The sequence below is a fragment of the Numenius arquata genome, chromosome 5, assembly GCF_964106895.1.
Source record: "Numenius arquata chromosome 5, bNumArq3.hap1.1, whole genome shotgun sequence".
Classification (NCBI taxonomy): Eukaryota; Metazoa; Chordata; class Aves; order Charadriiformes; family Scolopacidae; genus Numenius; species Numenius arquata.
The window spans coordinates 45,301,875-45,326,142 of record NC_133580.1 but is presented as its reverse complement, the minus strand read 5'-3'; the positions used below and the strand labels follow the sequence as shown (position 1 = coordinate 45,326,142).

Genomic DNA, 24,268 nt, shown 5'->3' with positions numbered 1-24,268 from the left:
CGTGGCTCTGCTCTTGGCCAGCCAAGGAGATAAAGCATTGGGGATCAGCCAGGACCTTCACTGCCACAACAGGAGGCGCCTGCACAGCCGAGCCTGACCCCAGCCCCACGGCTGCTGCTGTTGGGGGGGGTCCCAGGCTGGCAAGCTGCCAGAAGGATTAAGGGAGCTGCCCCTTAGGTATCCTGGTGCAAACTGGTCACAGCGGGAGCTGTGGTGGATTTGGCTGGACACAGACACCAGCTGCTGGCACCCTCTGGCAAAGGAGAGCTGGAGTTTTACACCTCCCTGAGGAAAGACTGAGGAGCCTCCTCCGGCCCCAAACTTCTCCAGAGTCCACCTGGGAGTGGGCACTGCTTGTCCCTGCTCCCTTGGGTCCAGATTCCAGCAGGGTCCCAACATCAGGGTCCCAACACACCTGGCCAGGGAGGCAAGCCCAAAGTGTGGGTCTCAGCAGAGCCCATTGGGTGGACAGTCCCTGTGTCACCACCAGGACCCCACGTCCTATTCCCAGCACAGCCATACCCTGACCAGATCCAGGGCCAGCCAAGCACCTTAGGAAAGGTGGCCCCGCTCCCTCAGCTACACCAGCCCCTTCCTGGCTGCCCCCTGCCAACAGCTGGAGCCTGTCCATTGGCTCATGCTTTTGCAGGGTGGATGATTAATCCCTTCTGCTAATTGGAGCCATGTGGCAAGAGGAGTGCAGGCAGCAGGCAGCCCAACACCGTGGGCGTGCAGGATAGCCCCAGGGCTTGTCCTGTCCCGGCACTGGCTGGGCTGGGGGCCAGGCATCCCACCAGTGCTTCTCCAGCAGTCCCAGCACGGGCTGACAGGCCAGGATTAACGGGGGATCCCTGGCACAAGGCTTCTGCTGCTGGAGGATCTCTTGGGGGTGGCTCACCCAAGGAGATGCAGAACTGGCTGGAGTCAGGAGGAGGAAGAGGAGGAAAGCACCACTAGGTCAGGCGCTGCAGACCAAGGTGCCTGTCCCCATGTCTCGCTGCAGCGCAAGACAGCGTGATCCTCCCTGAGCTCCCCACGCAGGCTAAACCTCGATGTCTCACAGTTATCATGGGCTCACACAGGAGTTACCAGGTCTCTGCCAAGCTGGGTGGTTTTGCAGCATGGCTACAGGTCTGAGGTGGGCACGCATCCCCTGGCCGAGGGCTGAGGAGCTGGGTCTCCACGGCCTCAAGTCGCAGACCCTTTCTCTGCCTCAGTAGCTCACCAGCCTCTCTATCCGAAGTTCCCCCCTCCAGTTCCTTCAGGATACAAGCATTTCGGCTGCTGGCCCAGAGCAGACTCTGGCATCCGTTGCAGTTGTCCCTGCCAGCCACTGCCAAGCTGAACTAGCACGTATTTATGTGACGAGGGCTGTCTTAATTTAAAAATAGGCAGCTCTGGAGAACCACCATGTCCCTTACTGCTGCAAACACATCATGGGGGTTTAGTCCTGGCGCTTCTGTCATCATCTGCAAGGAATTAGACCTGGCTGCTCCTTTGCCAGTCAAAGGCCACTGAACTTCCACTTCCCTGGTCCCCTTCCAATGTGCAAGGTAGGATCCACCCCACCTCGGTTTGCTCATCTACAGAATTGTCTCCATCTGCAACCACCTCCAAAGAGTCTCTGCAGAGTCAACAGGGAGAAATTGAGCTTGCCGGTTCACCTGACTTATTTTAGATACTGGCTTCAAGATGAGACAACTCTTCCTCTGTGTGCAAGTTCCTCTTCAGTGATGGAGAAGACATTGAGCCTGTGTCTCATCACCAAAGCCTGCCCACACCAGCAAGCTGAACCCCTCCCTGAAACACCATGTCCAACTAATCTTGAACCATCTTCTTGCTAAGAGATGATGTCCTCCGGCCCCATAGGAGAAGGTGCCTCAGTCCTGCAGCCCTTCTCTGGCCACTGTCCCTCATCCTCTGCATGGGTATGAGCCTTATCCCCAGAGGAAGAGATCCCTGTGAGCTCATCAGTGCTAACACCAGGTGCAATTCATTCCAGCATCTCCTTATGAGACCTCCAAGGGGTTCCTCATTTGTTAATTTAATCTGTGCTGATTAGATCCTTCCTTGCACATGGCTGAAAAAAAAGTATGGGAAGCCTCCTGAGCCCAGAAGCGGCCTGTGAGGAGCCCAACAGGAGCAGCCCCTACAGCAGCTCTGACGTCTCCATTGACAAACTCTCATCTGCACCTGCTGTGTCTTCATTAGGATGTCAAGTGTTGCCCTCACCTTGGGGAAGGGTCTTCAGGAGGGGCTGGGGCCCGTTCCCACCCCAGCTTCACCCTGCTCTGTCCCCAGGTGCCAATGGCGAGCGGTGCCTCACACCGTCCCCTCCTGGCTCCCCGGGGACGCACCACGACAGCTGCAGCATCGCCCCACTGACACCCTCCCAGTCACCGGTAAGGCCATTGTGGCGTCCCCTGGGGCTGCCAGGGTCTGGCTCCCCACTGTTGTCCCCTCTTTGACTCATGGTCACCCCCCAGCGCTTCCCCTCCTGGTCTGGTTGCCATCCCCACCACACACCCCGGTGTCAGCTGAAGGATGGGTTAGTCTATCATCAGGGCTCAAATATTCTCCTTAGCTGTAGGATTTATGGGACGGAGGTTTTTCCAGTGGAGGAGGATAGCAGGAGGCAAGAGAGGAGATGGAGGAAACACCAGCATAAGTTGAACTCTTTGCAAAGCTCCTGGTCTCTGCTTGCTCCTACTTGGACATCCCAGGGGACTGCCCTGTGTGGGAGGAGGCAGGAGGCAGGCAGGGAGCCTGCCGGAGCCGGTTCCTCCCCCGTGTTTGCTGTCCTTGCAGCTCCCTGAACATGCACATTTCTGAGACAACCACTTCAGCCATGCTAATTGCCGGCTTTTTTCGCAGCTAGCTAATGTCTGCACTTATCAAATCGGGATGCGTTAAAAGTTAATGAGGGCTTTTAGCTTTCCGTGTCCACCCGGTGCGCTGGGAGGCTGCGGCAGGCGAGGGCGGCAGCGCGGGGCAGTGACAGGGGCACAGGGCTCTCTGAGCATTAGCAGTGCTTTTGCGGCTCCTTCGGCACTGCTGCTCCCCACCACATCCCTCTCTGTGCCTCCATGGAGGCCGATCAGGAGGAGAGGGACAGGGACCCAAAGGCAGGACCAGAAAAGCATCAGCTGTAGGAGGCAGCAGCGGGAACCCCTTAGAGCACTTGGGCCAGGAAGGTTTTCGGTTGGGTCACCCATGGGGACATCTGGGATGAGGTGCCTTGGCCCGAGATCAGGAGCAGGGAAGGTTTCGGCGATTCTCAGCTAAAATTTGCCAGGGTTCGAGTGTGGAGGGTTCAGCACCACCCCAACCCAGGAAGAAAGAAAGACTCCCCGCACCACCCCAGGCAGCCCTTGTGGGCAGAGGCTGCCGGCATCCATCCCTCTCTCCGGGGCTGCCCAAATCCCCTTGTCCCATGAGCCTGTCTTTGGGAACTGCAACAGGGACCCCCCAGAGCCTGACACCAGCAGTCCTTCTTCTCCGTGATTTGGAGCTGTGTAAGAGAAGGAATTCCAGTGTTGTCAGCATCACTGCAGAGGAAACCTCAGCATTACTGATTCTCTTCCCCAGGCAGAAATAACAGTGTCTTCAGGCCTGATCCAGGAAAAATTAACCCCTTCATGGCCTTTTTTTCACCCCTTTTCTGGAAGCAGCCAGCCCTGCTTCGATGCTCGCCCTCAGGAGAGAACCCATCCCTAACAGCTGCCCTTGTGTTTCAGAGGAGTGAAGCTCGCTCCCAGCAAACCGCCTCCTTTGCCGTGGTGGTGGCCATTGACTTCGGCACCACCTCCAGCGGCTATGCCTTCAGCTTCTCCAGCGACCCCGAGGCCATCCACATGATGAGGTGAGGAGAAGGCAGAGGCCTGAGAGCAGCTCCCAGGGCTGTTAAGGGACTTTTTGCCCAAAGCAGCTGGAATTCGGTATGCTGGGAGGGAGGGATGGAGCCAGGCTGGGCCATGGACATCCACACCATCACAGCTGAGGGATGCTGCCTGGGAGCAGCTGGTGGAAGGAACCCATGAAATGGGTCTTGCACTGAGCCAGGAGGATGGAGTGAGAGCACCTCTTCATCAGCACTCTGTTATAACGACCTGCGTGGGTGCAGAGGAGTCCTGAAGGGGTTACACAGGGAGTAAAGCCTTCCCAAGAACATTGGTCCCTTCTTTGCACCTTGGTGCAAAGGTGCTTGAGGTTGTGCCCACATAAATAAATGAAATAGGACAGGACCCATTCTCTGGCCTTGAGGTTCACAGGCTGCTGCTGGCTCCTGTTTGCAGGAAATGGGAAGGAGGGGACCCAGGGGTGGCCAACCAGAAGACCCCCACCAGCCTCCTGCTGACGCCGGAGGGAGTCTTCCACAGCTTTGGCTACACCGCCCGGGACTACTACCACGACCTGGATCCTGAGGAAGCCCGTGACTGGCTCTACTTCGAGAAGTTTAAGATGAAGATTCACAGTACCAGCGTAAGTCCCTGCTCCTGTCCTGACATCTCCAGGGGGTCCATGGGGACCCTGGCCAGGCTGGACTTGAGCTGAGCTGGCCCCAGGGATTTATCCCGCTTTGGAGTAAGCAAAGAGAGGGGTTCTTTGGGGAGCAGAAATCCGGGAGGGCAGGAGAGGGGCTACAAGCAAAACCTCTGATCACCAGCATCCCAGCCAAGCATAACCAGCTTCCTGTTTGGTTTACACACACTTCACACAGAGCAACGTTTTACCCTGTTGCAGGCGGGGTGAATTTTTGGTTCCCCCCACCCAAGCTGCTTCAGGGCAGGTGGATGTGGCTGCAGAGCGGCGCTTCAAGTGTCTGTGCCCCAGACAGTCCCTCTGGCGTGGGGGGATGAGCACCCTACCTGAGACTTGTCGATAGAGCTGGGATGGGATGCCGGCAACATCCCAGCACCCTGTGTGATCTGTTTGCTGTGGCTGCTCTTCCTGGCAGGACCTCACCATGCAAACTGAGCTAGAAGCTGTCAACGGGAAGAAAATGCAAGCGCTGGAGGTGTTTGCCCATGCACTCCGCTTCTTCAAGGAGCACGCCGTGCAGGTAGGGCTGATGTGGAGGTAGGGCACCATCCTGGGTCTCCCCACACCATCATACAACCCTCCTCTCCCTCCCCAAATGGAATAGAAGTCATGCATGTTGTCCTCTCCCTGTGTTGCTACCTGGCCCTTCACCAAGAGCCCTGATGCTCCAGCTGGGGAGGGGTCACCTCCTGCTTCTTGCCCGGCAGGAGCTGAAGGACCAGTGCCCATCCTTGCCAGAGAGAGATGCCATCCGCTGGGTGATCACCGTGCCTGCCATCTGGAAGCAGCCAGCCAAGCAGTTCATGCGGGAGGCTGCCTACAAGGTGAGGGGGCTCCCAGGGTGGCTTTTTTCCCCTCACAGGAGGGTCTCCAAGGGTCACCTCCTTCTCCCCCTCTCCCTGTGGGTCCTGCTTGCATAGCAAAGGGTCTGTGGCTTGTCCTGGTAGCCCAAGGAATAGGAGATGGACTCTGGCTGTTGGGCATGGGCTGGCTTTGAAACCTGGTGTTGGTGGGGTGGGAGGATTTCAGAGCTGGGTGTGCAGCAAGGGGGAGACTGGGGATGGGGGCATGTGCTTCCCCAGGGAAGGGGGTGCCCCTTGGGTCCTTGGTGCCACCTCTGGGTCCCCGGGATGGGCAGGAGCTAACCCACCCCTAAAGCAAGGGTGGTGCATCACCATAGTATGTAGGGCTGTGAATTCGTAGTGCCTGTACAGGCAAAAGCAATGCACAAAGGCCAGGGATGGGAAAGCTCTGCCGGAGCACAGCCATGAGGCCATGGCGTGTAAGGACACCCCGGTGCCCTGGCACCTTTTCTGCCCTGATGCCCCATCTTCCCCACAGGCTGGTCTGGTGTCCCCAGAGAACCCGGAGCAGCTGCTGATTGCGCTGGAGCCCGAAGCCGCTTCCATTTATTGCAGGAAGCTTCGCCTCCACCAGCTGATTGACCTGAGCTGCAAACCCCCGGCCAATGGGCTGGCACCGGACCACTCCATCGACTCCAGCTTTCGCCAGGGTGAGCAGGTGCAGGGGATGGGGAGCTGCCAGATGGGCGATGGCAGAGGGTCCTGGCAGGATGCGGGGGCTGGAATAGCAGGAGATGGAGCAGGCAGGGATCCAGCCCTGCACACCGGGTCTTGAGGGTTCATCAGCAGCCCTGGGGCACAGCCCAGGCTGCAACAGTGGGGTCCCTGGGCTGAGCACCACCAATAGCCCTGCAGCGGGGTGCTGGGGAGCTGGACGGAGAGCTGGACAGACTCAGAATGCATCCATCCCGGTGCTCTCACTCCCCCATCCCAAGCTCCAGCTCCCACCCAGGGAGCAGAGGGGCTCTGGGAGCAGCCCCTGCCCAGGGGGCCCCATTCTCATGGGGACTGGCACCCCGGTGGGTACCTGCCAGCCCTGGCAGGGAGTTAGTTTGAATTATGGTCCCGGCATGTGCCCTTCCTTTGACTTTAGGGACGGAGCAAAACCACAGCTGGTAAATGAGCAACTAGCGCAGGTGCTTTTTGTTGGGGAGCTGCTGCTGCTTCCCAGTCTTGTTCTACCTGCAGCCCTCCCAGCCCCTATGACCAGGGGGTACATGGGCAGCCCCCCCAGGGCTCTCCGGCGTGGGTGTTTCTCCACAGAGACCTCCCATGATCCCCTCCTGGGTCCAGCATAGGCATCTCATCCCCTCCCACCATGGCCCCTTGCCGAGGGCCTGTCTCCCTCCTTGTCCTCCTCTGCTCCCAGCTCTTTTCCACTTTACCATCTCCTTCCCTATAATTTTCCCTTCTCTGATACTTTAGCAAACAAGACCAGTTCTGGCAAAAGCCGTTCAGGTTTCTGCGCAGCGCTGGTGTGCGCGGGGGCGAGCCCTCAGGGGGTGCCTGCAGCCATAAACTGAGCACAGCAATCCTGCACCCCCCATGTGAGGACAGGGCAGGGCTGGTTCTACCCCCACAGGGACCTCCAGCCCACAGCATCTTCTGGTGGTGGGGGAAACTGAGGCAGAGATGAGTGGGGCACCGTGCCAAGGGGCTGAGGGGGAGGCCATGGCTGGTCCCCTCTCTGGCAGCCCCAGGGAGTTCCGCTCCCCCCTTTGCCCTCCTGTTCCCCCTTCCCCAAGCCCATAGGGCCAGGGCAGTCGATGGCTGCTTTCCCAGGAAGCTTCCAAGTTGTGTGTCCCCCATGGTCTCAGCCCCTTTCATCTGCCCAACCTGCCCCTGACATCTCCCCGCACTGCCCCAGGTCCCTGGGCCACTTCTCCACTTCCCTCTCCCCGCGGTTCCAGCCGGAGCCATTTCTGCTGGCTCAGCTGGAGCCACCTTGGATTCCTCCCAGCAGCTCCGCTTGGTCTTGGCCACCCCATCTCCCTCCCTCCCCTTTCCTCCAGCCCGGCCCCTCCATATGGGCCAAGACTTCCCAACCCCACACCAACATCCCCACTCCATGCCATAACCGTAACCCCAGGAGAGGGAGAAGATCCACCCACTGCTCCAGGGCTGACCAAGGCCCTCCGCTGAGCTGCCTGTGAGGATGCTCCCTCCATGCATGGGAGCCAGAGCACCCCCTGTGCTCCAGCCGCAGAGCCCGGGCTTTACTGGGGCAGAGCTGGTTTGCCCAGCTGGGACTAAGCCCTAGAGCTGGGACCTGCTGGTGTCTGCAGCCCTTGTCTTATGCTTGGCTGGAGAGCTGGGGCTGCATCCGGATTTACAGAGGGGCTTGAGCTGCATCCTGGGGCTAAAGCTAACGAAATTAATCTGCTGTGTCCATCTCGGCATGACAAAAATAGGCCGGGATAACCCCACCTTCTCCAAACAGCTCCCTGCCCTTCCGGGCTGCTTTGATGTCCCCTGCCCCGGGACAGGGGGAGCAGAGGAAACCCCACCCGGGCTGGGGAGAACAGGGGAAGAGGCGGCATCGGCCAGGAACGTTGCAGGGGCTGGACATGATGAGATGGGATCTATGGGATCCTGAGCAGAGCAACGGTGGAGTCCACAGTGGAGCTGGGGCCATGTCGGGTGTCCCAGCCGGAGGGAGCGGGCAACCGGTGCTCCTAGTGCAGCCCCAGCAGCCCCCCACAGCATTCCCCACCCAACCAGGGGGATCCCAGGGATGGTCCCAGCCCCGGTGCTCCCCAGCCTGACGCCAGCCCCTCTGCTCTCTCCCGCAGCCCGAGAGCAGCTCCGGCGGTCCCGCCACAGCCGCACCTTCCTGGTGGAGTCAGGAGTGGGGGAGCTCTGGTCAGAAATGCAGGCAGGTAGGAGGGGTGATGGGCAGTGCCCCCCCTGCCCCAGCGGACCCAGCCCCCCGGGGAGGATTCACTGGGGGGAGACGGACAAGCAGGAGTCCCCACTGATGCTGCCTGGCCCCCTGGGTCTCCCTGGGCAAGGAGATGGGGGCTGGACATCCTCTCCATAGCAGAGCGCCCTAGAGAGCCCAAGCATGGCCCTGCCAGCACCAGGGGAGAGTCTTGCCGTGGGGGTGACATGGCTCCTGTCTGTCATTTGGTCTTACCTCCCCAAATGATGCCAGTGAGGGCAGGGTCTGTCTGCCACCTTCCTGTCCCGTCATCTGGTTCACTCCAAGCAAACACCACCACATCCCCCTCCTGCCTTCCAAAACTTCAGCTGTTTTTTTTTTTGGGTGGGGAAAAAAAAAACAAAACCCAAACCTCACATTTTGGTTAAAGCTGCATTTTTCCCTGGGGAAAGCGCAGCCCAGGGGCCGTGCCCCAGCGGCTGCTCCAAGCCCACAGGATGGGTGTCCCAGGGGGGTCAGTCCCGGCGTGGTGCTGAGGGGCCGAGGGACCCCCCGCAGCGGATGGGGGGGGTACCCGGGACCCCGACTCGGCCATCGTCCTTGCCCGCAGGTGACCGCTACATCGTGGCTGACTGCGGTGGTGGCACGGTGGACCTCACTGTGCACCAGATCGAGAAGCCGCAGGGGACACTGAAGGAGCTGTACAAAGCCTCGGGTGAGCTGAGGGCCCCCAGACCCATCCTGCGCCCTATCCCCGCAGCGACCCCCTTCTGGGCGAGGGTCCCCTCCCTGCCTGTCGTGTCTGGCGCTGTGGCACCACCTGGTGGCAGCAGGGAGCAGGGCAGGGGCTGGAGGGAGCGGGATGGGGAGGAGGAGGAAGTGGAGGGGGGGTGACGGGCGGGGGGGGGGTCGGTGGGACAGGGGTGTTGTGCTAAGGGGTGCTTAGGTGGGACAGGGGTGCTGGGCTGAGAGGTGACAAGGTGGGACAGGGGTACTGGTGGGACAGGGGTGCTGGGTTGGAGGGGCTCAGGTGGGACAGAGGTGCTGGGTTGTGGGGTGACAGAGGGATAGGGGTGCTAGGATGGGAGGCTCAGGTGGGACAGAGGTGCCAGGGGGACAGGAGTTCTGGGCTGGAAGGGGCTCAGGTGGGATAGGGGTGCTGGACTGGGGAGTGTCAGTTGGACAGGAATGTGGGTGGGAAAGGGTGGGCATGCAGGGTGGGACGGGTAACAGGGTGGCTGCAGGTGGGACAGAAGCAGCAGCTGAGGCACCCTGGTCTGGGGACATGAAACCCCACTGGTGTCCTCATGTTCTGTGGACAGCAGCACCCAGTGCCACCCAGCATGCAGGGAAGGCATAGGGTGACTTAGGGCTGTGATGTGTCTTAGGCTGTGGGACTTTTCCTGGCCTATACCCGCAGGCTTCCCACCCTGCTTCCAGGGGGCACATGAAACCCCTGGCCTCAGCCCATCCCAGGGTTGAGATTTTGGCACATGATGGTTGTACACCCCTGGAGAAATGAGGGCTCATGAGTGACAGCCACCAGCCCAGGCTTCCCTGCAGAGCTGGGCATGGGGCTGGAAAACCCCAGCACCACCTGGCAGAGCCACGTCATGGGGAGAGGCACCAAGCCCCTGAGAGACCCCCGACAGGGACCCCTTTGTCCAGGAGACCGCTGTGCCCGCAGCCATGCTGCCTGCCCTCTCCCTGATCCTGGGGAATGTTTCCATGGCCCCCTGCCAATGCAGGACCCGTCCCCGTCTCCTGGTCTAGCCCTGGGCAGGGGGCTCCCATCCACATCCCCCCACCCTGATCCCCCTGCAGAAGAGCAACAGTGGGGCTGGGGGCCACTGTCTTGCACAGAAAGTGCCCCAGGCTTTCCTAGGTGATGGGGGGAGAGGTGTCTGGGGACATGGTGATGGGGGACATGGGGACATGTGTGCCATGGGGATGCTGCCTGACCCAGCCCCCCTGGTGCCCAGGAGGTCCCTATGGGGCTGTGGGGGTGGACCTGGCCTTCGAGAAGCTGCTGTGCCACATTTTCGGGGAGGATTTCATCGCCACCTTCAAGGCCAAGCGCCCCGCCGCCTGGGTGGACCTGACCATCGCCTTCGAAGCCCGGAAGCGGGCAGCAGCCCCCTCCCGTGCCAGCCCCCTCAACATCTCCCTGCCCTTCTCCTTCATCGACTTCTACCGCAAGCACCGGGGCCAGAACGTGGAGACAGCCCTCAAGAAGAGCAAGTGAGACCCAGCTGGGGGGGGGAAAACAGGGCCTGGGGACCCCTGGGGAGCATGTGGCCCTGGAGGGACCTAAACTGGGAGGGGGAGAGGGCAGGTGGGGTGCTCTGCTCCTGGGTCTGGTGGACTGGAAGATCCACAGGGGAGGAACAGGAGGGAGCCTTTGGCAAGAGACAGCCATGGACCCTCTCTCCCTCCCCAGTGTCAACTTTGTGAAGTGGTCGTCCCAAGGGATGCTTCGGATGTCCTCGGAGGCCATGAGTGAGCTCTTCCAGCCCACCATCAGCCAGATCATCAAACACATCGGTAGGTCCTGGGGCCAGAGAACCTGCACACCCCTGCAAGGTGGGGCGCCCCCTTTCCCCAGTGCTCTGGCACACTGCTGTGGCACCCCAAGCCATGCCCAGTAACCACCCTTGCCGGGGCAGGGGTGGAGGATCACGGGCAGCCCCCAGCCCTGCCCAACACCCCCCTCTCTCTCCCCAGATGACCTCCTGAAGAAGCCAGAGGTCCAAGGCATCAAGTTCCTCTTCCTGGTGGGGGGCTTTGCGGAGTCGGCCATGCTGCAGCGCGCTGTCCAGGCAGCCTTCGGCCACACCTGCCGCGTCATCATCCCCCAAGACGTGGGGCTGACCATTCTCAAAGGGGCTGTGCTCTTCGGCCTGGACCCCACCATTGTACGTGTCCGCCGCTCCCCCCTGACCTATGGCGTGGGGGTGCTCAACAAGTTTGTGGAGGGGAAGCACCCGCAGGAGAAGCTGCTGGTGAAGGAGGGCAAGAACTGGTGCACCGACATCTTTGAGAAGTTCGTCTCTGTGGACCAGTCCGTGGCACTGGGGGAGGTGGTCCAGCGCAGCTACTGCCCGGCCCGGCCAGGCCAGCGCAAGACCATCATCAACATCTACTGCTGTGCCACCGATGACGTGGTCTACATCACCGACCCCGGCGTGCGCAAGTGTGGCACCATCAGCCTGGAGCTGGAGGCGCTGGGTGACACCGGCAGCCCGGCTCGCGGCCGTCGGGAGATCCGTGCCAGCATGCAGTTTGGGGACACAGAGATCAAGGTCACCGCCATGGACATCCGCACCTCCAAGACGGTCCGAGCCACCATTGATTTCCTCTCCAACTGAGCCCCCCCCTCTCCATGGGGCTGTGTGGGGAGGGATGAGGACCTCGGGAACCTGCTGCCTGCTCCGGACCCCCACCAGCATCCGCTTTGGTCTCCATGGGTGCAAGGAGCTGGGCAGAGGGAACAAGCAGCCCACTGCCACCAGACCCCACTGCAACCATGCTGGTGGCACCCCCTTCTCATGAGACACCCCAAAGATGCTCCCCATGTGCTGCCGGGCAGTGCTGCACCAGGGCCTGCACCTCCCACAGAAATGGGTCGGGGTCTGACTCTCAGAAACAGTGACTGCACACCCGGCACCGATGCGTGGGACGGGGCCAGCACCGCCCGGCCAAGCAGGGGCCAGGGGCTCAGGCTGCCTCCTGCATATGGGTAAGGCAACCGACAGAGCCCGCAGCGCCCCCAGCTCCCAAAAATACCAAAGAACACGCTTTCTGTAGACCCACATTTCTATTTTTTTACATATATTGCACGTCGCCCTAGCAGCTGGCATCCCCCGAGCGGCAGAGCTTGACGCGGCCAGCACAGCCCAGCGAGGACAGGGACAGTGGCACAAGAGGAGGGGGACCTCACCTTCTCTTGGACCCCTTTTAACTAGAGGTCGGGGCAGTCTGCAGCATGATGCCCCTCACCCCAAAGGGCCCAGACAGGTTTATCCATGTCCACAGGGACAGGCTCACACAGCCCCCTGCACCCCGGGGTGCACATATAAATAGATAGGACACCTCCCCACCCCCCTGGGGCCTCTGAAATAGCACAGCACTCTAGGGAAGGGCTGGTCTTGTACCCCCCCAAGGTGTCCCCTGCACCCCCAGGGTGTCCCTGTCTGCCCTGGGAGTGTCCAATCCACCCCACTCTCCAATGTGGGTTTTAATCAGGTTGCAGCCACCAACTCCAATGCTCCCGGGGGGGTTTAATGGGGGCGGACTGAGCTCCAGCCCCCTCTCAGCTGAAGATCATTATTTACCTCTACAGATTTTTGTACTTAAAAAACCCCACAGATACACACAGACGTGTACATATATATATCTATATATTTTTATATATATATAGGCACATAAAGCCTCCTGTTGCTTTCAAAACTGAGCCACTTCTCCTGGTCCTTGTACCATGAGTCTTACCAGGGGGGAAAAAAAAAAAAAAGGAGGAGAAACAGAAGGAGACTAAGGCAATGGCTGCAGCATAAGGAGGTGGATGGGCATAGCCATGGGGACGGGCACTGCCACAGGGACGGGCACTGCCACAGGGACACTGACACTAACCCCAGAGCCACCCAGTACCCGGCTTCCCAGCCTCCCTCCCGCTGCCGGATCCTGCCCTGGCCCATGGCCCAGCTCGGCTCCAGATTCCAGGAGGCAAAATTTCACCCCAGGGGGCTCAGCTGGGGCTCCGCCATCCCCAAATACCACCTCTCCCAGGGAGGATGGGGGAAAAAAGCGAGGGGGGAGCAGCAGCAGCTGGAGGCAGCAAGCGGGATCCCTCCCTGAGACTTCGGACGGAGATGCTCCAGCATTTGGGGAGCCCCTCCCGCACTTTGGGGACCCCCCCCCGCCCCACAGTGGGGAGGGCGGACGTGCTGCTGTGGCGATGGCGGCTGGGGAGGGGGGAAGCAGCAGCTCACCCCCAGCTCCGTGGTGGCCACAGAGCTGCAGCCCCCAGGGTGGGGGGGGTTTGGGTGGGTTTCTTCTTTTTAAAATTTGAGCTTCGTCCTCGGGAGCCACGCAGGCAGCAGTGGAGGGCAGGGGGGCTAGTCAAAGCCGTGCCAGTCGCTCTGCTCCGAGTCATACTCCAGCTCCGCACCGATGCAGCGCACCCCATCCAGGAGCATTGGCGTGCCATGGTGCCGGTCTGCAGGACAGGAGGAGATAGTGGGGACGGGGACAGAGATGGGGTGCAGCCACGAATGGCCTCAGGCTGGCCTGGGGGGGCTTGCTTCACCTTTTTAAGGGCCCTCTTGGGGAGGCTCACAGGTGCTTGTCCTCTCACCCACAGTCCCCGCACAAGGGATGCCAGCACCCAGGAGGCTGGGAGATGCAGAGATGCTGCCCCCTGTCCCCAGGTCACCACTGCAGGCACCACCCTCAGGGTGCTGCCCGGGGAAGGTGCTCAGCTCCTGGTGTGCCAGGCTCAGGCGCTGGGGGACGGGCTGGGACACAGTGGGGGAATGCTAGTCTGGGACACAGGGTGGGGAGACAGTGAGGCAGCGGGGGGATGCCAGGGAACAAACCACCAGCCCCATGGACCCCGGGACTGGCCATGTGGAAAATGCCGGTGAGAGCAGGCACCATGCCTCACAAAGCAGAAGAAGCTGAGCTATGGAAACGCTGCTCTAATTAACAAACCCAAATTAAACAGCAAGGTGGGGGAGGAAGAGAAAAATTAAAATTACAGACCGCTGTGCTGCCTAACAAGCAGCGGTGTTTGGAAGAGAGGGGGACCCCAGTGGGCTTGACCACAGCCCCTGGGCTGGGATTAGGGTGAAGGCGGGGGGCCACGGGGTGCCTGCCGCAGCCCCACTCCATGCACCCCTTCACCGGGAAGGCCCCTCAGCCTCATCCCCTCGGCTGAGGATTTTCGGGGAGAAAGTCATCCGGTTTAGACAATTTCTTAGAAGTGTCCACCAGGTGGGGCACGTCTGCAGCGGCTGGGCCGGGAGAGCTGGAGGGAGACGAGCTGGAGAGGGAGGGAGGGAGGATGGCGCAGGGTCCGGGGGGTGCAGGGAGCATCCCTGGCTCCCCAGACACAGCAGAAAGCAGCTGGTCTCCAGCCAGGTCTGCAAGCGCTCCCTGCTACCGGCTGTGCCGGGGAGGAATCGCTGCTCCGAAACCCAAGGAACCGTGTGAGGCCCCCACACCGCTGGCAGACCCTTACCCATGACACGGGCTTGTACCACCACCTTGACACAGGCACCTTCACCAGTCTCACTGGCCAGAACCATCTCCTCCTTCAGGACCCCCTCCTTGTGCGCCGTGTACTCGCACTTCACGCTGTAGCCTGGGGACAGAGACACCCTGGGAGCTGGGCTCCGGCTGCAAGACCCGCCTGCACCTTTCCTACCCCACCCCGGGAGCCCCTCCTCACTGCAGGCACCCAGAGGCAGCAGAGCCTGGGGCAGAGCTGATTTAGTCCCATTCCCACCATCGAGGCACTGGGCACAAGTCTTGCTGGGTTCCTTCCCCACCCCGTGCCTCAGTTTCCCCACCCATGAGGCAGAGACAAGGATGCTGAGTCGTGGTGAAGCTCATAAAGCTCCACAGAGATTCAGGCGAGGTTTCAGGGGACACAGTACGCTGCTTTTCCCAGCGCCAGGCTGAGGGCACCACTGTGATGGTGCCGAGCATCCCCCAACGCCCTGAGCCGATGGCACCTCTGAGACCCACCTGTCCCCATCACCCAGGGGATGGGAGGTTTGCACAGCCCCACAGCAGCAGAGCAGGACACCAGCACACAGCTCTGCACCCCCAGCCACAGCTGAGGGGTGGGTCCCACATCCCACCCAGCCCAAACCTCAACCCTCCACCCTACCCCAACCCTCCAGCCCCACACACAGCCCCAGCACACAAACAGTGCTGCCTGCAGTGCCCTGGACAGGCAAACACCATGATCTCCCACCAGCCAGGCACACCCACAACAAAATTTCCATGTCTTCCTCCTTGCAGAGCCAAGGGGACATATAAACGCACCATGGAGGCCCCAGCTTGGAGGGAGTGAGGGCTGGTCCCAGCCCCATGCCCCCTCCCAGCGCAGGGACAGAGCTGGCAGGGCCAAAGGAGGCTGTTGCTTTTGATCCAGAGGAAAAAAGCACAATGTAAAAAAATAAAGGAGAGGTGGAAAATTAAACCATGCTGGCCTTTCAGCTGCAGAAAGGCATCAGTCAAACCCCAGTGGGAGGGCACGAGCTTGCTGTGAGCACACGGCCGGGCCCCCCTGCAGAGCTCATAGGGAGGCACCCCGACATGGCTGGCACAGGGGGGTGCTGCAACGGCACAAAAAAATAAATAAAAACACGCTGAGCATCATCCAGGCTCCAGAGCACTCGCAGCAGTCGGCTCCTCAAGCTCAGCCCTGGGGCTCAGGAACACTGGCCGCACTCGGGGAGCACAGTGGGATGGAGAGCAAACCATCTATGGGCACGATGAATCTTCCCTGACTGCTCCTCTAAGTCCCCAAGCTGGTGTGGGGCTCAGGCACCCAGTGAAGGGCTGAGGGGCCAGAGGGGAGCAGAGCTAGTAGCTGGAGGAAAGCTCGGGGCAGGGAAGCGCTTTTTCTTCTCAGATCAAGCAGCTCCACCTTAAACAGGGATGAAAGGTTGCACCTGGAAGCAGGAGGGAGAAGTGGTGACAAAATCTCCTGTGGTGGCAAAACCTCCTTCTTCCAAGCGCCAGGAGTCCCCTTATCTCCAGCCCGCACTCACCCGGGGCTGCTTTGTCTCTGTGTCTGTGCCACATCACAGGCCCGCTCACCGTCACCGTAGCCTGGAGCCAGACACCATGCTCTGCCCAGGCTGGGCGGTCCCAGGAGCGCCGGCAGTGCAGGAACAGGATTTGGCCCATGGCCAGACAAACCTGGCAAGTTCCATTCCTGCCCACAGCTGAGGATGTGGGAAGCAGAGCCTCAAGGGGAGCCCCAGCTGTCACCAGAACCCCAAGGACCTGGGGGACAAACACCTCTGAACCGCTGCAAGGCGCCAGACACCTCCAGGTCCCACTGGAGCTGCTCAGGATCCCCGAAGGACTCCTTTCCTCAAAGCCTTGGGAGCCCTGGCCCTGATCCTGAGCTGGGCATGCCAGCCCGAAGTTGAAAGCTTCAAGCAAACAAAGCTTAAGTGCTTTGCTGGGCCAGGGCCAGCAGCAGCGCGGGAAGAGCCACAGCCCAGCCCTGCCAGCCACAGCCCCACTCCCGGACCCCCAGCTGCCGGGAGCTGGCACAGGGAGAGATGGCAAGCTGCAGCCCCAGGGAGCTGGAGGGAACAGGAATGCGGGAAAGAGCATCCACCGGCTGCTTGTCAACCAGAGCTGCTGGCACAGGACCAGCCGAGGTGCCCCAAGGCGCTTTTCAGCCTGCTGTGTCCTCAGGGCAAACCCCATGTCCCCAAGACAGCTGCCACCAAGCCCAGGGTGACACTCAGCTGCCCCAGCCACCGCACCAGGGCCACCATGCATAGCCCTGCTCCCTTCTCCCACCGACAGGCTGGCAGCAAACTGACCCCAGACCAGATCCAGGCTGGTGTATGAGCCTGGTGCCTCTTGGAGCAAACCCTGTCCCTGTCTTTGTCCTTGTCCCCATTCCCACCAGCCTGTGGGCTCTGCTCCACAAACCCACGGCCGCTCTTTTCCCACCTCCCAGACCAATCTGAACCCACAAGAAACAGCAGCTGATTGATGAACATTTGGGATAAAAGAGCATTTAACCTCCCAATTGCAGCTAATAAATTATGGAGAGACGTGGGGACGGAGCAACAGCCGCTGGGCTGGCTGCAGGCTGTGACTGAATCTACGCTGCCAGTGGGGATGGGAAAGATCAAGCAGGATTGGGGGAGCAGGAAGGGGACGGGGAAGGACAGGGAGAAAGGAGGGGGCAGAGCAGCCAGTGGAACCCCCAGCCCTGCAGCCACGATGCCAGGGGCTGCCACATGCCCAGCTCCCAGCATGGGCTCGGACGGGGCTGAGCTGCCGCAAACACAGAACAAAGCAAAGCCCAGGTAGTTCCTCTGCACCGAGCCACATCGGGTGCTTACGTTTCAGGACATTATTCTCCTTTCCTCCACAAAAGAATTAGCAAGAAGCCTGGAGACAGACAGAGAGGTGACCTCCCCTCGGCTCCAGCCTCTTCTTTAGGCAGACCCTCAGCACAGGCAAAGAACAGACAGAGCAAGTGCTAAAAATACCATCACGTCTGGACTCTGTTCAGCAGGTTCCTGGATTAAAATGCCACAAAAGCTGCTCTCCGAGCGCACAGGTTGGGGTCAGGCGTCTCCCAGGAGGCGCAGTGGAAACACAGATTCCTTCTCCATTCCTTCTCCGGTGCGGCACTGCAGGGATGAGCGCCAGGATGCGGCCCCAGCAGAGGTACAGCCAGGACCAAATGCCCCCCTCTGCTAACAGCTGCAGCAGGACCTGCCCCCAAAGTCCCGCAGGATGGGGACAACCCAGTCAGCCTGCCACACACCCCCAGGCTCAGGGGAAGGACGAGGCTTGGGGTTTGGAAAGCACTTTGGAGGACACTCGCCCACTGAGTTCCCCCAAGGCAGGAAACACCCTAGCAATAAAAGCTGTCGACGTGAGCTTCCGGGGAGCTCTGGGCTCCCCAAGCGAGAGGAATCATCGCCCATGCCTGGCAAGGGCTCAATACAGATGGTCATGGGTGGTCCCAGGACCAGGGAGCTGCCAGCTGCCCCCCACCCCATGGGAGCACTTGGTTCGTGCTCCCCATGGAGCCCCAGCATAAGCCAGACACCCTTGCCACTCCCACGGGCACTCAAGGGGTACATCTGGGTCTGGCAGCCCCCTAGTCCAGGCAGTGCCCCCCTCGCTGCTCACCCCTCACCGGCTGCATCAAAGCAATGGCAGGATCCGGGACCCAGCACAGCAGCAGCTGGGTGGACAAAGAGGGGACCTTACCTTCTGGTAGGGTGGTGACACTGATGACTCGGAGGTTAAGGTTGGGGAGAGGCACGGCACAGACATCCTTCCCCAGCCTCTGCACCAAGGGCAGGAGGAACGTGATCTCGTACTTGTGGAGGATCTTCAGGAATCCCACCTGCAAGGGCGGAAACACAGCGGGGTTCACACCATGCCTTGAGTAGGTGTTAAGCTGTGGCAGGAGGTGGTCCCACACTGCCATTGTCTCGTCCGCCTCCATATCCCACCCCAGGGACAGGAACCCACCAGGCATTGGGCACCCAAAAGCCCACGGGAAGGTGGGTGGCAGCAGCTGGGGGCAGGGAGGGAAGGAGGGACTATTTCCTAAATAAATGGGAAAACGTAACAAACACATTTTGCGTAGCCAAAATAGACAAGCAGCAAAAACATCCAGTTCTGGGGCAAAGCCCCAGGAACAACCACCCTTTAGAATCATGGGAGCAGAGATCAATTTTCCTGGCTGCTGTTTCTGGTCTCTAAAAACCAAGACGTTTCCAAGAGCGTGCCTTCAAACCTCATTTATCCACTACCACGATGAAAACCAGAGCCCTTTTAGGAGCCAGCTGCCTCTAGAGAGGGGTCCATCTCCACCGCGCTCAGCAAAAGCCATTTTGGGTAGGGAGCGGCAGGCTCCCCGCCTGCTGCGAAGCTCCAGACGCGCCTGCAAACCCTCCCTGAAGCAGAGCCCACAGCACAGCCAGGATCTGGCCCGGCTGAGAGGAAAATCCCCTCCTGGGGACACAGGGTACCCAGCGCTCGCCAGTTGCCACAAAACCTGCTGGTAGCAGGGTGAGCAAGTTCTGCCACAGGCACAGCTCAGGCAGGGACCGTCGGTCTTCCATGCACACGTGTGCAGCCTGCTCCAAGCTGCACCTCAGTCACCACATAAATACATATATAATACACACACACACATATCTATCTATACACACACAGACATGAAATGCATGCCATATGCTTGCACATTCCTGGCCACGAGCAGCTCCAAGGCATCACTGCAACAAGAAATGACAGCGAGCAGCTTTGGGGATTTTAAGATCATGGAAAGACGTTTGGTGGCCGGCCCTAAAGAGCCTCTTCTCCACGGGGGAGAGGATGGGGTCTCCTCCTGCCTCTGAAACGCATGGTGGGGCATGGTGTGCACCCCAAACCTGCCCAGTAGGAAGAGCTGCGTGGTTAAACACGGCCCTGGCCCAGACCCACATGGCACCAGCACGCTGAGCAAGGCTGGTCCCACTGTGCCATCCGGGCGGGCAGTGCCAAGGGCAGCAGGCAGCTGCCCCCCTTCTCTGGAGAGGCACGTGCAGTGCCGGGGCGCCCGCAGCACGCTGCACGGCACGGGTGGGAAAAATAATAACAACCACCCACAGATCGGCAATTGCTAAGCAATTCACTGCTGTTTTTAGGGCGATAACCCATCATCCGCCCGATACAAATAACTGACTCAGAGCTGAAAGTGAGTTTCAGATTGCTCTCCTGCACGCAGCACAGGAGCAACCCCGATGCTCTCTGAGGGGTTTATTCCTTGGGGAAAAAAGGGCCTCCAAAGGAGAGGCTGGGACCGAGGGACCAGCTTCATATAAGGTGAAGTCGCTACAGTAAAGGTCCTCCAGGCAGAGGACCAGCAATCTGCACCTCCGAATCACTGCCAAGTTGCCCACCTCACACCCAGACCCCGCCACCACCAAAGCCCACAGCACACCAGCACCAAAGCCTCCGCTGCCGGCACTCAGCCCTGCTGCGTGGGATGAGGAGCTGTGGGACGGGGCAGGCAGCGCATGCTCGGGTCTACAAACCTGCTGGAATGAAATATAAGGTGTCATTAAAGATGGCTTGCTGTCCCCACTGCCATCACACCAGCCTCCTGCACAGTTTGGGAGCTACCGTCAAACCTGAAGCCACACTAACACCCTCCTATGGCCACAGGCACATGGCTGGAGGGGAGCAAGGAGAAGCCACAGCATTGCTGGTACACAGGGTGAGACTCAGCCCTGTCCCCTCCAAACAGGGGCAGAGTAGACAGTCCCACATCCCCCCCAGGTGCAGCAGGGCCAGCAGGTCCATCAGCCTGCCCTGCCAGGACTGGGCTCCACTGCTTGTGACACCACCAGACCCTCATTTCCAGAGGCAGCCTGCATCCCACCCCAGCCTGTTGGACCTGGCCTGACCACCCTGCAAATGCTGCCCAGATCAGGCAGCAGCAACACAGGCCGGGAGCCCTCCCCAGTTGGCCCCAAACCCACCCATGTGGCTAGCAGAGGCTGTATGCAGCAGCAGGAATCAGGTGATAAATAGGTGAATCCAGAGCAAAGCACCCATCACAGCTGCCCATGGGAAAGGACTCGGGTTCTTGGGGTGCTCCTAGGTCCCCCAGGTAGACTAGAAAGTAAGAGGGGCCAGAAAGACCCCCAAATCTGAGACCTGTAATAGAGATGGAGCGACGTCCAGAGGGGCAGTGAGGGAAACCTCCCCAGAGCGGGCAGAGCCGCAGGCAGCAGAAGCCACTGGCAGCAGGAGCCCCACAGCTCAAGGGGCTACAACAGGCAGCACTGAGGGGTCCACCCACCCCACATAATCCCCAAAACGGACCCAGCCCTGCTGCTGGGTGTGAGGACAGACCAGCTCCCACCTTGACAAGGAAGCTGCCATCCTTCTCCTGCATCACCATCACCACCGAGTCGTGGAGCTTCTCGTCGAAGTGCACGTGGCCATGGGTCCCTTCAGCGGGTTGGCTGGGGGCGAAGCGCACACCCCCGCCCTTTGCCTTGCTGCCTGTGCAGGGAAGAGAGGACAGAGCCCAGGCATCACTCTCTGCCCACCTGGGACGCACCCCCTTCACCCACAGCTCTGTGTGCCTCCACAGCCCCCAGGGAGGGACTGGGGCTGGAGCATGGAGGGGCTTCCCCTGTTTCCCCCCTCTCATTTCAGAAACGCCCTGTGCCATGGGCTGGGAGGGGGCACATGGACACTGGTGACCAGTGGCCACAGAGAGCTCACCCTCCAAGCAGCGAGGGAGCACATGGACCAGCGGATGCTCAGAGACTTCGAGCATCCCGTCCATTCCCTAGGCTCAGCAGCATTTGCTTGCTCCCATGACTTTCTCAGGGCAGAGGAGTGGGACGAGCAGAGACATGGACTGTGGCAGGAAGGGGGCACAGGTGGGACAAGGACAGGGGGAAAGGAAAGCTTCTCCAGGGAAGGGCTCCCACACATCCCAGGGTGCTGGGCTGGGATCTCTGGGGCTGCAAAGCTGGCCACCATGTTGGGGAGCAAACCCCACAGTACCCTTAGGAAACCCAAAAATGCAATGGCACCTGCCTTAGCAGAAGCCCGCACAGAGGCACAAACACTATGTGCCCTTTTGCTTGCACCTTTGCAATATGTTCTCTGTGAGCTTCCAAGAAAAAAAAAAAAAAAAAAATCAGCCTCTCCTTTCCCCCTCCCTCCTCCCCACTACACCCCAAGAAACCCCCTGGTCCGGCTGCCGATTGCATCCATCTGGCAGCGGCCGGGAGCAGATTGCCGCCTCCTTAAAGAAAAGGCTCTTTGTGCTTTGGCAGGCTGGAAACGCCGGAGATTTAATAACTCGGCATTGTTCAGCCGGAACAGCTCGGCAGAAATCCCTTCACCACACACAGGGGAAAACAAGAGACTCGGCCGCTTGCAGAGCGATGCAGCTGCACGTGGCTGCAGTGAGGAAAGGGACACAGATGGAACCCTCCCCGCTGAAATGCAGGCAGCCCCCCATGACAAGGAACAGCCACCCTCTGCCCCACAGAGCCTTTATGAGTGCCACAGGGAAAGATAAGCCGAGGGATCTGCGTGGATCCCATAAGCCGGCTGGGAGCTGCAGCTAACGGGCAAGGCTACAGCCAGTTGTTGCCACTGGGCATCCTGATGCCAGCACCAGGCTTGGAGGACCCAAACCCTTACACCCGCCACAAGACCAGCAGGGAAAATCCCAAATATGTGTCTTCATCACGCAGCGCTTGGAGGCAGTGCAGCTGATGCCCGGCACATAGCCCGGGAAGCCTGTTGGCCCCCGGGGATGAGCGTCTCCAGAGGGCACCCAGCCACTGTCCACCCAGGCAGCCACGGTGCTTGGCTAGCCCCCGGCACAGTGTCTGAAGACCCTCGGGAGAAAGGGAGATCAGAAGAAGGCGAAGGTGGCAGCCAGGCACTGTGGGCAGCTGTCCCAGGAACCAGCTGTCCCAGGAACCGGGTGACCCGCCAGCATGCACCCCGGTGACCTTGAGAAGCTGCACTGCGCGGTGCCCCTGTCCCAGCTCAGGAGGGGCTGACAGGGATGGTCCTCACCCTGGCAGAGCCTGGACGGGTGATGGTGGCACCTCTGCAGCCCTGGGCATGAGGGGCAGGGTGGAAGGGGCAGGGGCACCCACCCACGCAGGACTTGCTGTGAGTCAGCCAGCATGGAAATCTCATTAGGGTGAAATGCAATTGTGCATCCTACAAACACCCAGCAGCAAAGGGAGGTGCAGGCAGGGGCTCCATCAGGCAGGAGCTAGGCAGAGAAATCACTTGGAACTGGTGTGTTTTATCCTGAGTCCCCAAGTCCTACCACAGTCATAGCAAGAGGGTCACTGGGATCTGCCAGACCCCACGCAGCCAGCATGCTGGCAGCCAGTCTGGTGGGTTTGGGAGTCCAACCCACCCCTTCTAGGAGAGGGGGGCCACCTGCCTCACATGTGTCAACAGCGATCACAAGCTCTGGAAGCAGATGCCACCTTCAGAGTCACCACATCACCCCCAAAACGAGGGTACCCAGGCCCCAGCGCACCCAGAGAAGCAGGGCTGGGAGCAGGGAAGCACAGAGGGCTCAGGGCTCCCCCAGCATGCTGCTCGCCACAGGGACTCACAGCCCCTCTCCCCCATGCTGCCAGGAACAAGGCAACCTGCCTGTCCTTTGGCATCACCACCAAGGGACCGCTCCCCTGGTCCCTGTCCTGCCGGGAAGCCCGAGGAGGCTTCATCGCCAGCAGGAGTAAAGCCGCTGAGATGGAGCCATCCAGCAGCAGGGAAGAAGCTGAGGAGGCCAGAGCTGTGACCGGGCACACAAAGGGAGACGAAATCACGCCCAGCAGCAGCACAAAGAGTCTCTTCGGTCTTTGTCTCGATGCGGTGGAGAGCCAGGCACTGCCGCCACAGGGCACTTCACACCAGCAGCCTTTTGGGGATCCCCTCCCGGCACCAACAAAGCACCCAGCTCCCTGAGCCCGGCACTGCCAGAGCCTTTTGGAGAAGCAGCCAGGGTCCGGGAGAGGCCAGGAGCACCCCAGGAGCATCCAGCACCCATCGCCTCCCAGAGCAGCCCTGCCTGGGACAGGGAGTGCCAGGGGTTGTGCCCATCCCTGGAGGGGGCATCACAGCTGAGTGATGCCAGCAGCTCCCCACTGGAGCCTGCCACAAGTCCCCTCAGCGGGCACTCACTTGCAACTCATAGCAGAAAAACAGCAGCAATGCCACTCCCGGTCCCCCACAGCCTCTAACCTGCTCAGACGCTCCCCGGGCATGAGTGGGCAGCTGCGGGCAGCCCTTGCATCCATGGCTGCAGGCAGAGGGACCACCAACAGGGCATGGGGCAGAGGGGCTTCACCGGGAAGGAGCATCAAACTTGGAGACTGGCCCTGGGCTGGGGCAGGCAGCCCGGGATGGGGTGAGGTGCAGGCAGGCAGGCGGGGGACGCCAGGGACACTCACCCTTGCTAGCCGTAGCCATGTGTCCCCGCAGCGGTCGTCCTTGCACAAAACTTCAAAGGCACGGGCAGGAGGCCATCCTCCGGGGCTGCCGCCGCTCCCGAGCGCCGGAGCTGGGGAGGGAACAGGCAGAATTAGGCAGCAGCAGGCAAAGCTGGGGAGGGCAGCGGCTGCCCCAGTCGGGTCCCGGGGCCAGCCGAGCACCACAGACACAACGGCACCGCACGGCTGCGACTCCAGCACTGCTCCGGCACAGACCT

The 24,268-nt window shown here is 60.5% G+C and overlaps 2 protein-coding genes across 2 annotated transcripts in view; one reads left to right on the top strand and one right to left on the bottom strand.

Annotated features, from left to right (window-relative positions):
* HSPA12B (heat shock protein family A (Hsp70) member 12B) overlaps window positions 1-12,731 on the top strand; it is a 16,806-nt gene extending 4,075 nt beyond the window's left edge. The window contains exons 3-13 of the mRNA XM_074147450.1: window positions 2,302-2,402; window positions 3,738-3,862; window positions 4,296-4,482; window positions 4,958-5,062; window positions 5,250-5,366; window positions 5,884-6,055; window positions 8,198-8,284; window positions 8,897-9,001; window positions 10,269-10,527; window positions 10,727-10,830; window positions 11,011-12,731. Coding sequence (XP_074003551.1) covers window positions 2,302-2,402; window positions 3,738-3,862; window positions 4,296-4,482; window positions 4,958-5,062; window positions 5,250-5,366; window positions 5,884-6,055; window positions 8,198-8,284; window positions 8,897-9,001; window positions 10,269-10,527; window positions 10,727-10,830; window positions 11,011-11,654 — 2,006 coding nt within the window. The 3' untranslated portion in view covers window positions 11,655-12,731. The remainder of the gene's footprint in view (window positions 1-2,301; window positions 2,403-3,737; window positions 3,863-4,295; window positions 4,483-4,957; window positions 5,063-5,249; window positions 5,367-5,883; window positions 6,056-8,197; window positions 8,285-8,896; window positions 9,002-10,268; window positions 10,528-10,726; window positions 10,831-11,010) is intronic.
* ADISSP (adipose secreted signaling protein) lies at window positions 12,672-24,268 on the bottom strand. Its single transcript, XM_074147452.1, has 5 exons — window positions 24,012-24,268; window positions 20,924-21,066; window positions 18,274-18,412; window positions 14,525-14,647; window positions 12,672-13,501 (listed from the first exon to the last, which is right to left on the bottom strand). The coding sequence occupies exons 1-5, from the start codon at window positions 24,028-24,030 to the stop codon at window positions 13,401-13,403; spliced, it is 525 nt and encodes a 174-aa protein (XP_074003553.1). The 5' UTR covers window positions 24,031-24,268; the 3' UTR covers window positions 12,672-13,400.

Coding starts and splice junctions, on each gene's coding strand:
- ADISSP (XM_074147452.1), bottom strand. Junction 14,648..18,273: donor TGTCACCACCCTACCAGAAG/GTAAGGTCCCCT, acceptor CTCTGTCCCCAG/GCTACAGCGTGAAGTGCGAG. Junction 13,502..14,524: donor GGTACAAGCCCGTGTCATGG/GTAAGGGTCTGC, acceptor CCTGTCCTGCAG/ACCGGCACCATGGCACGCCA.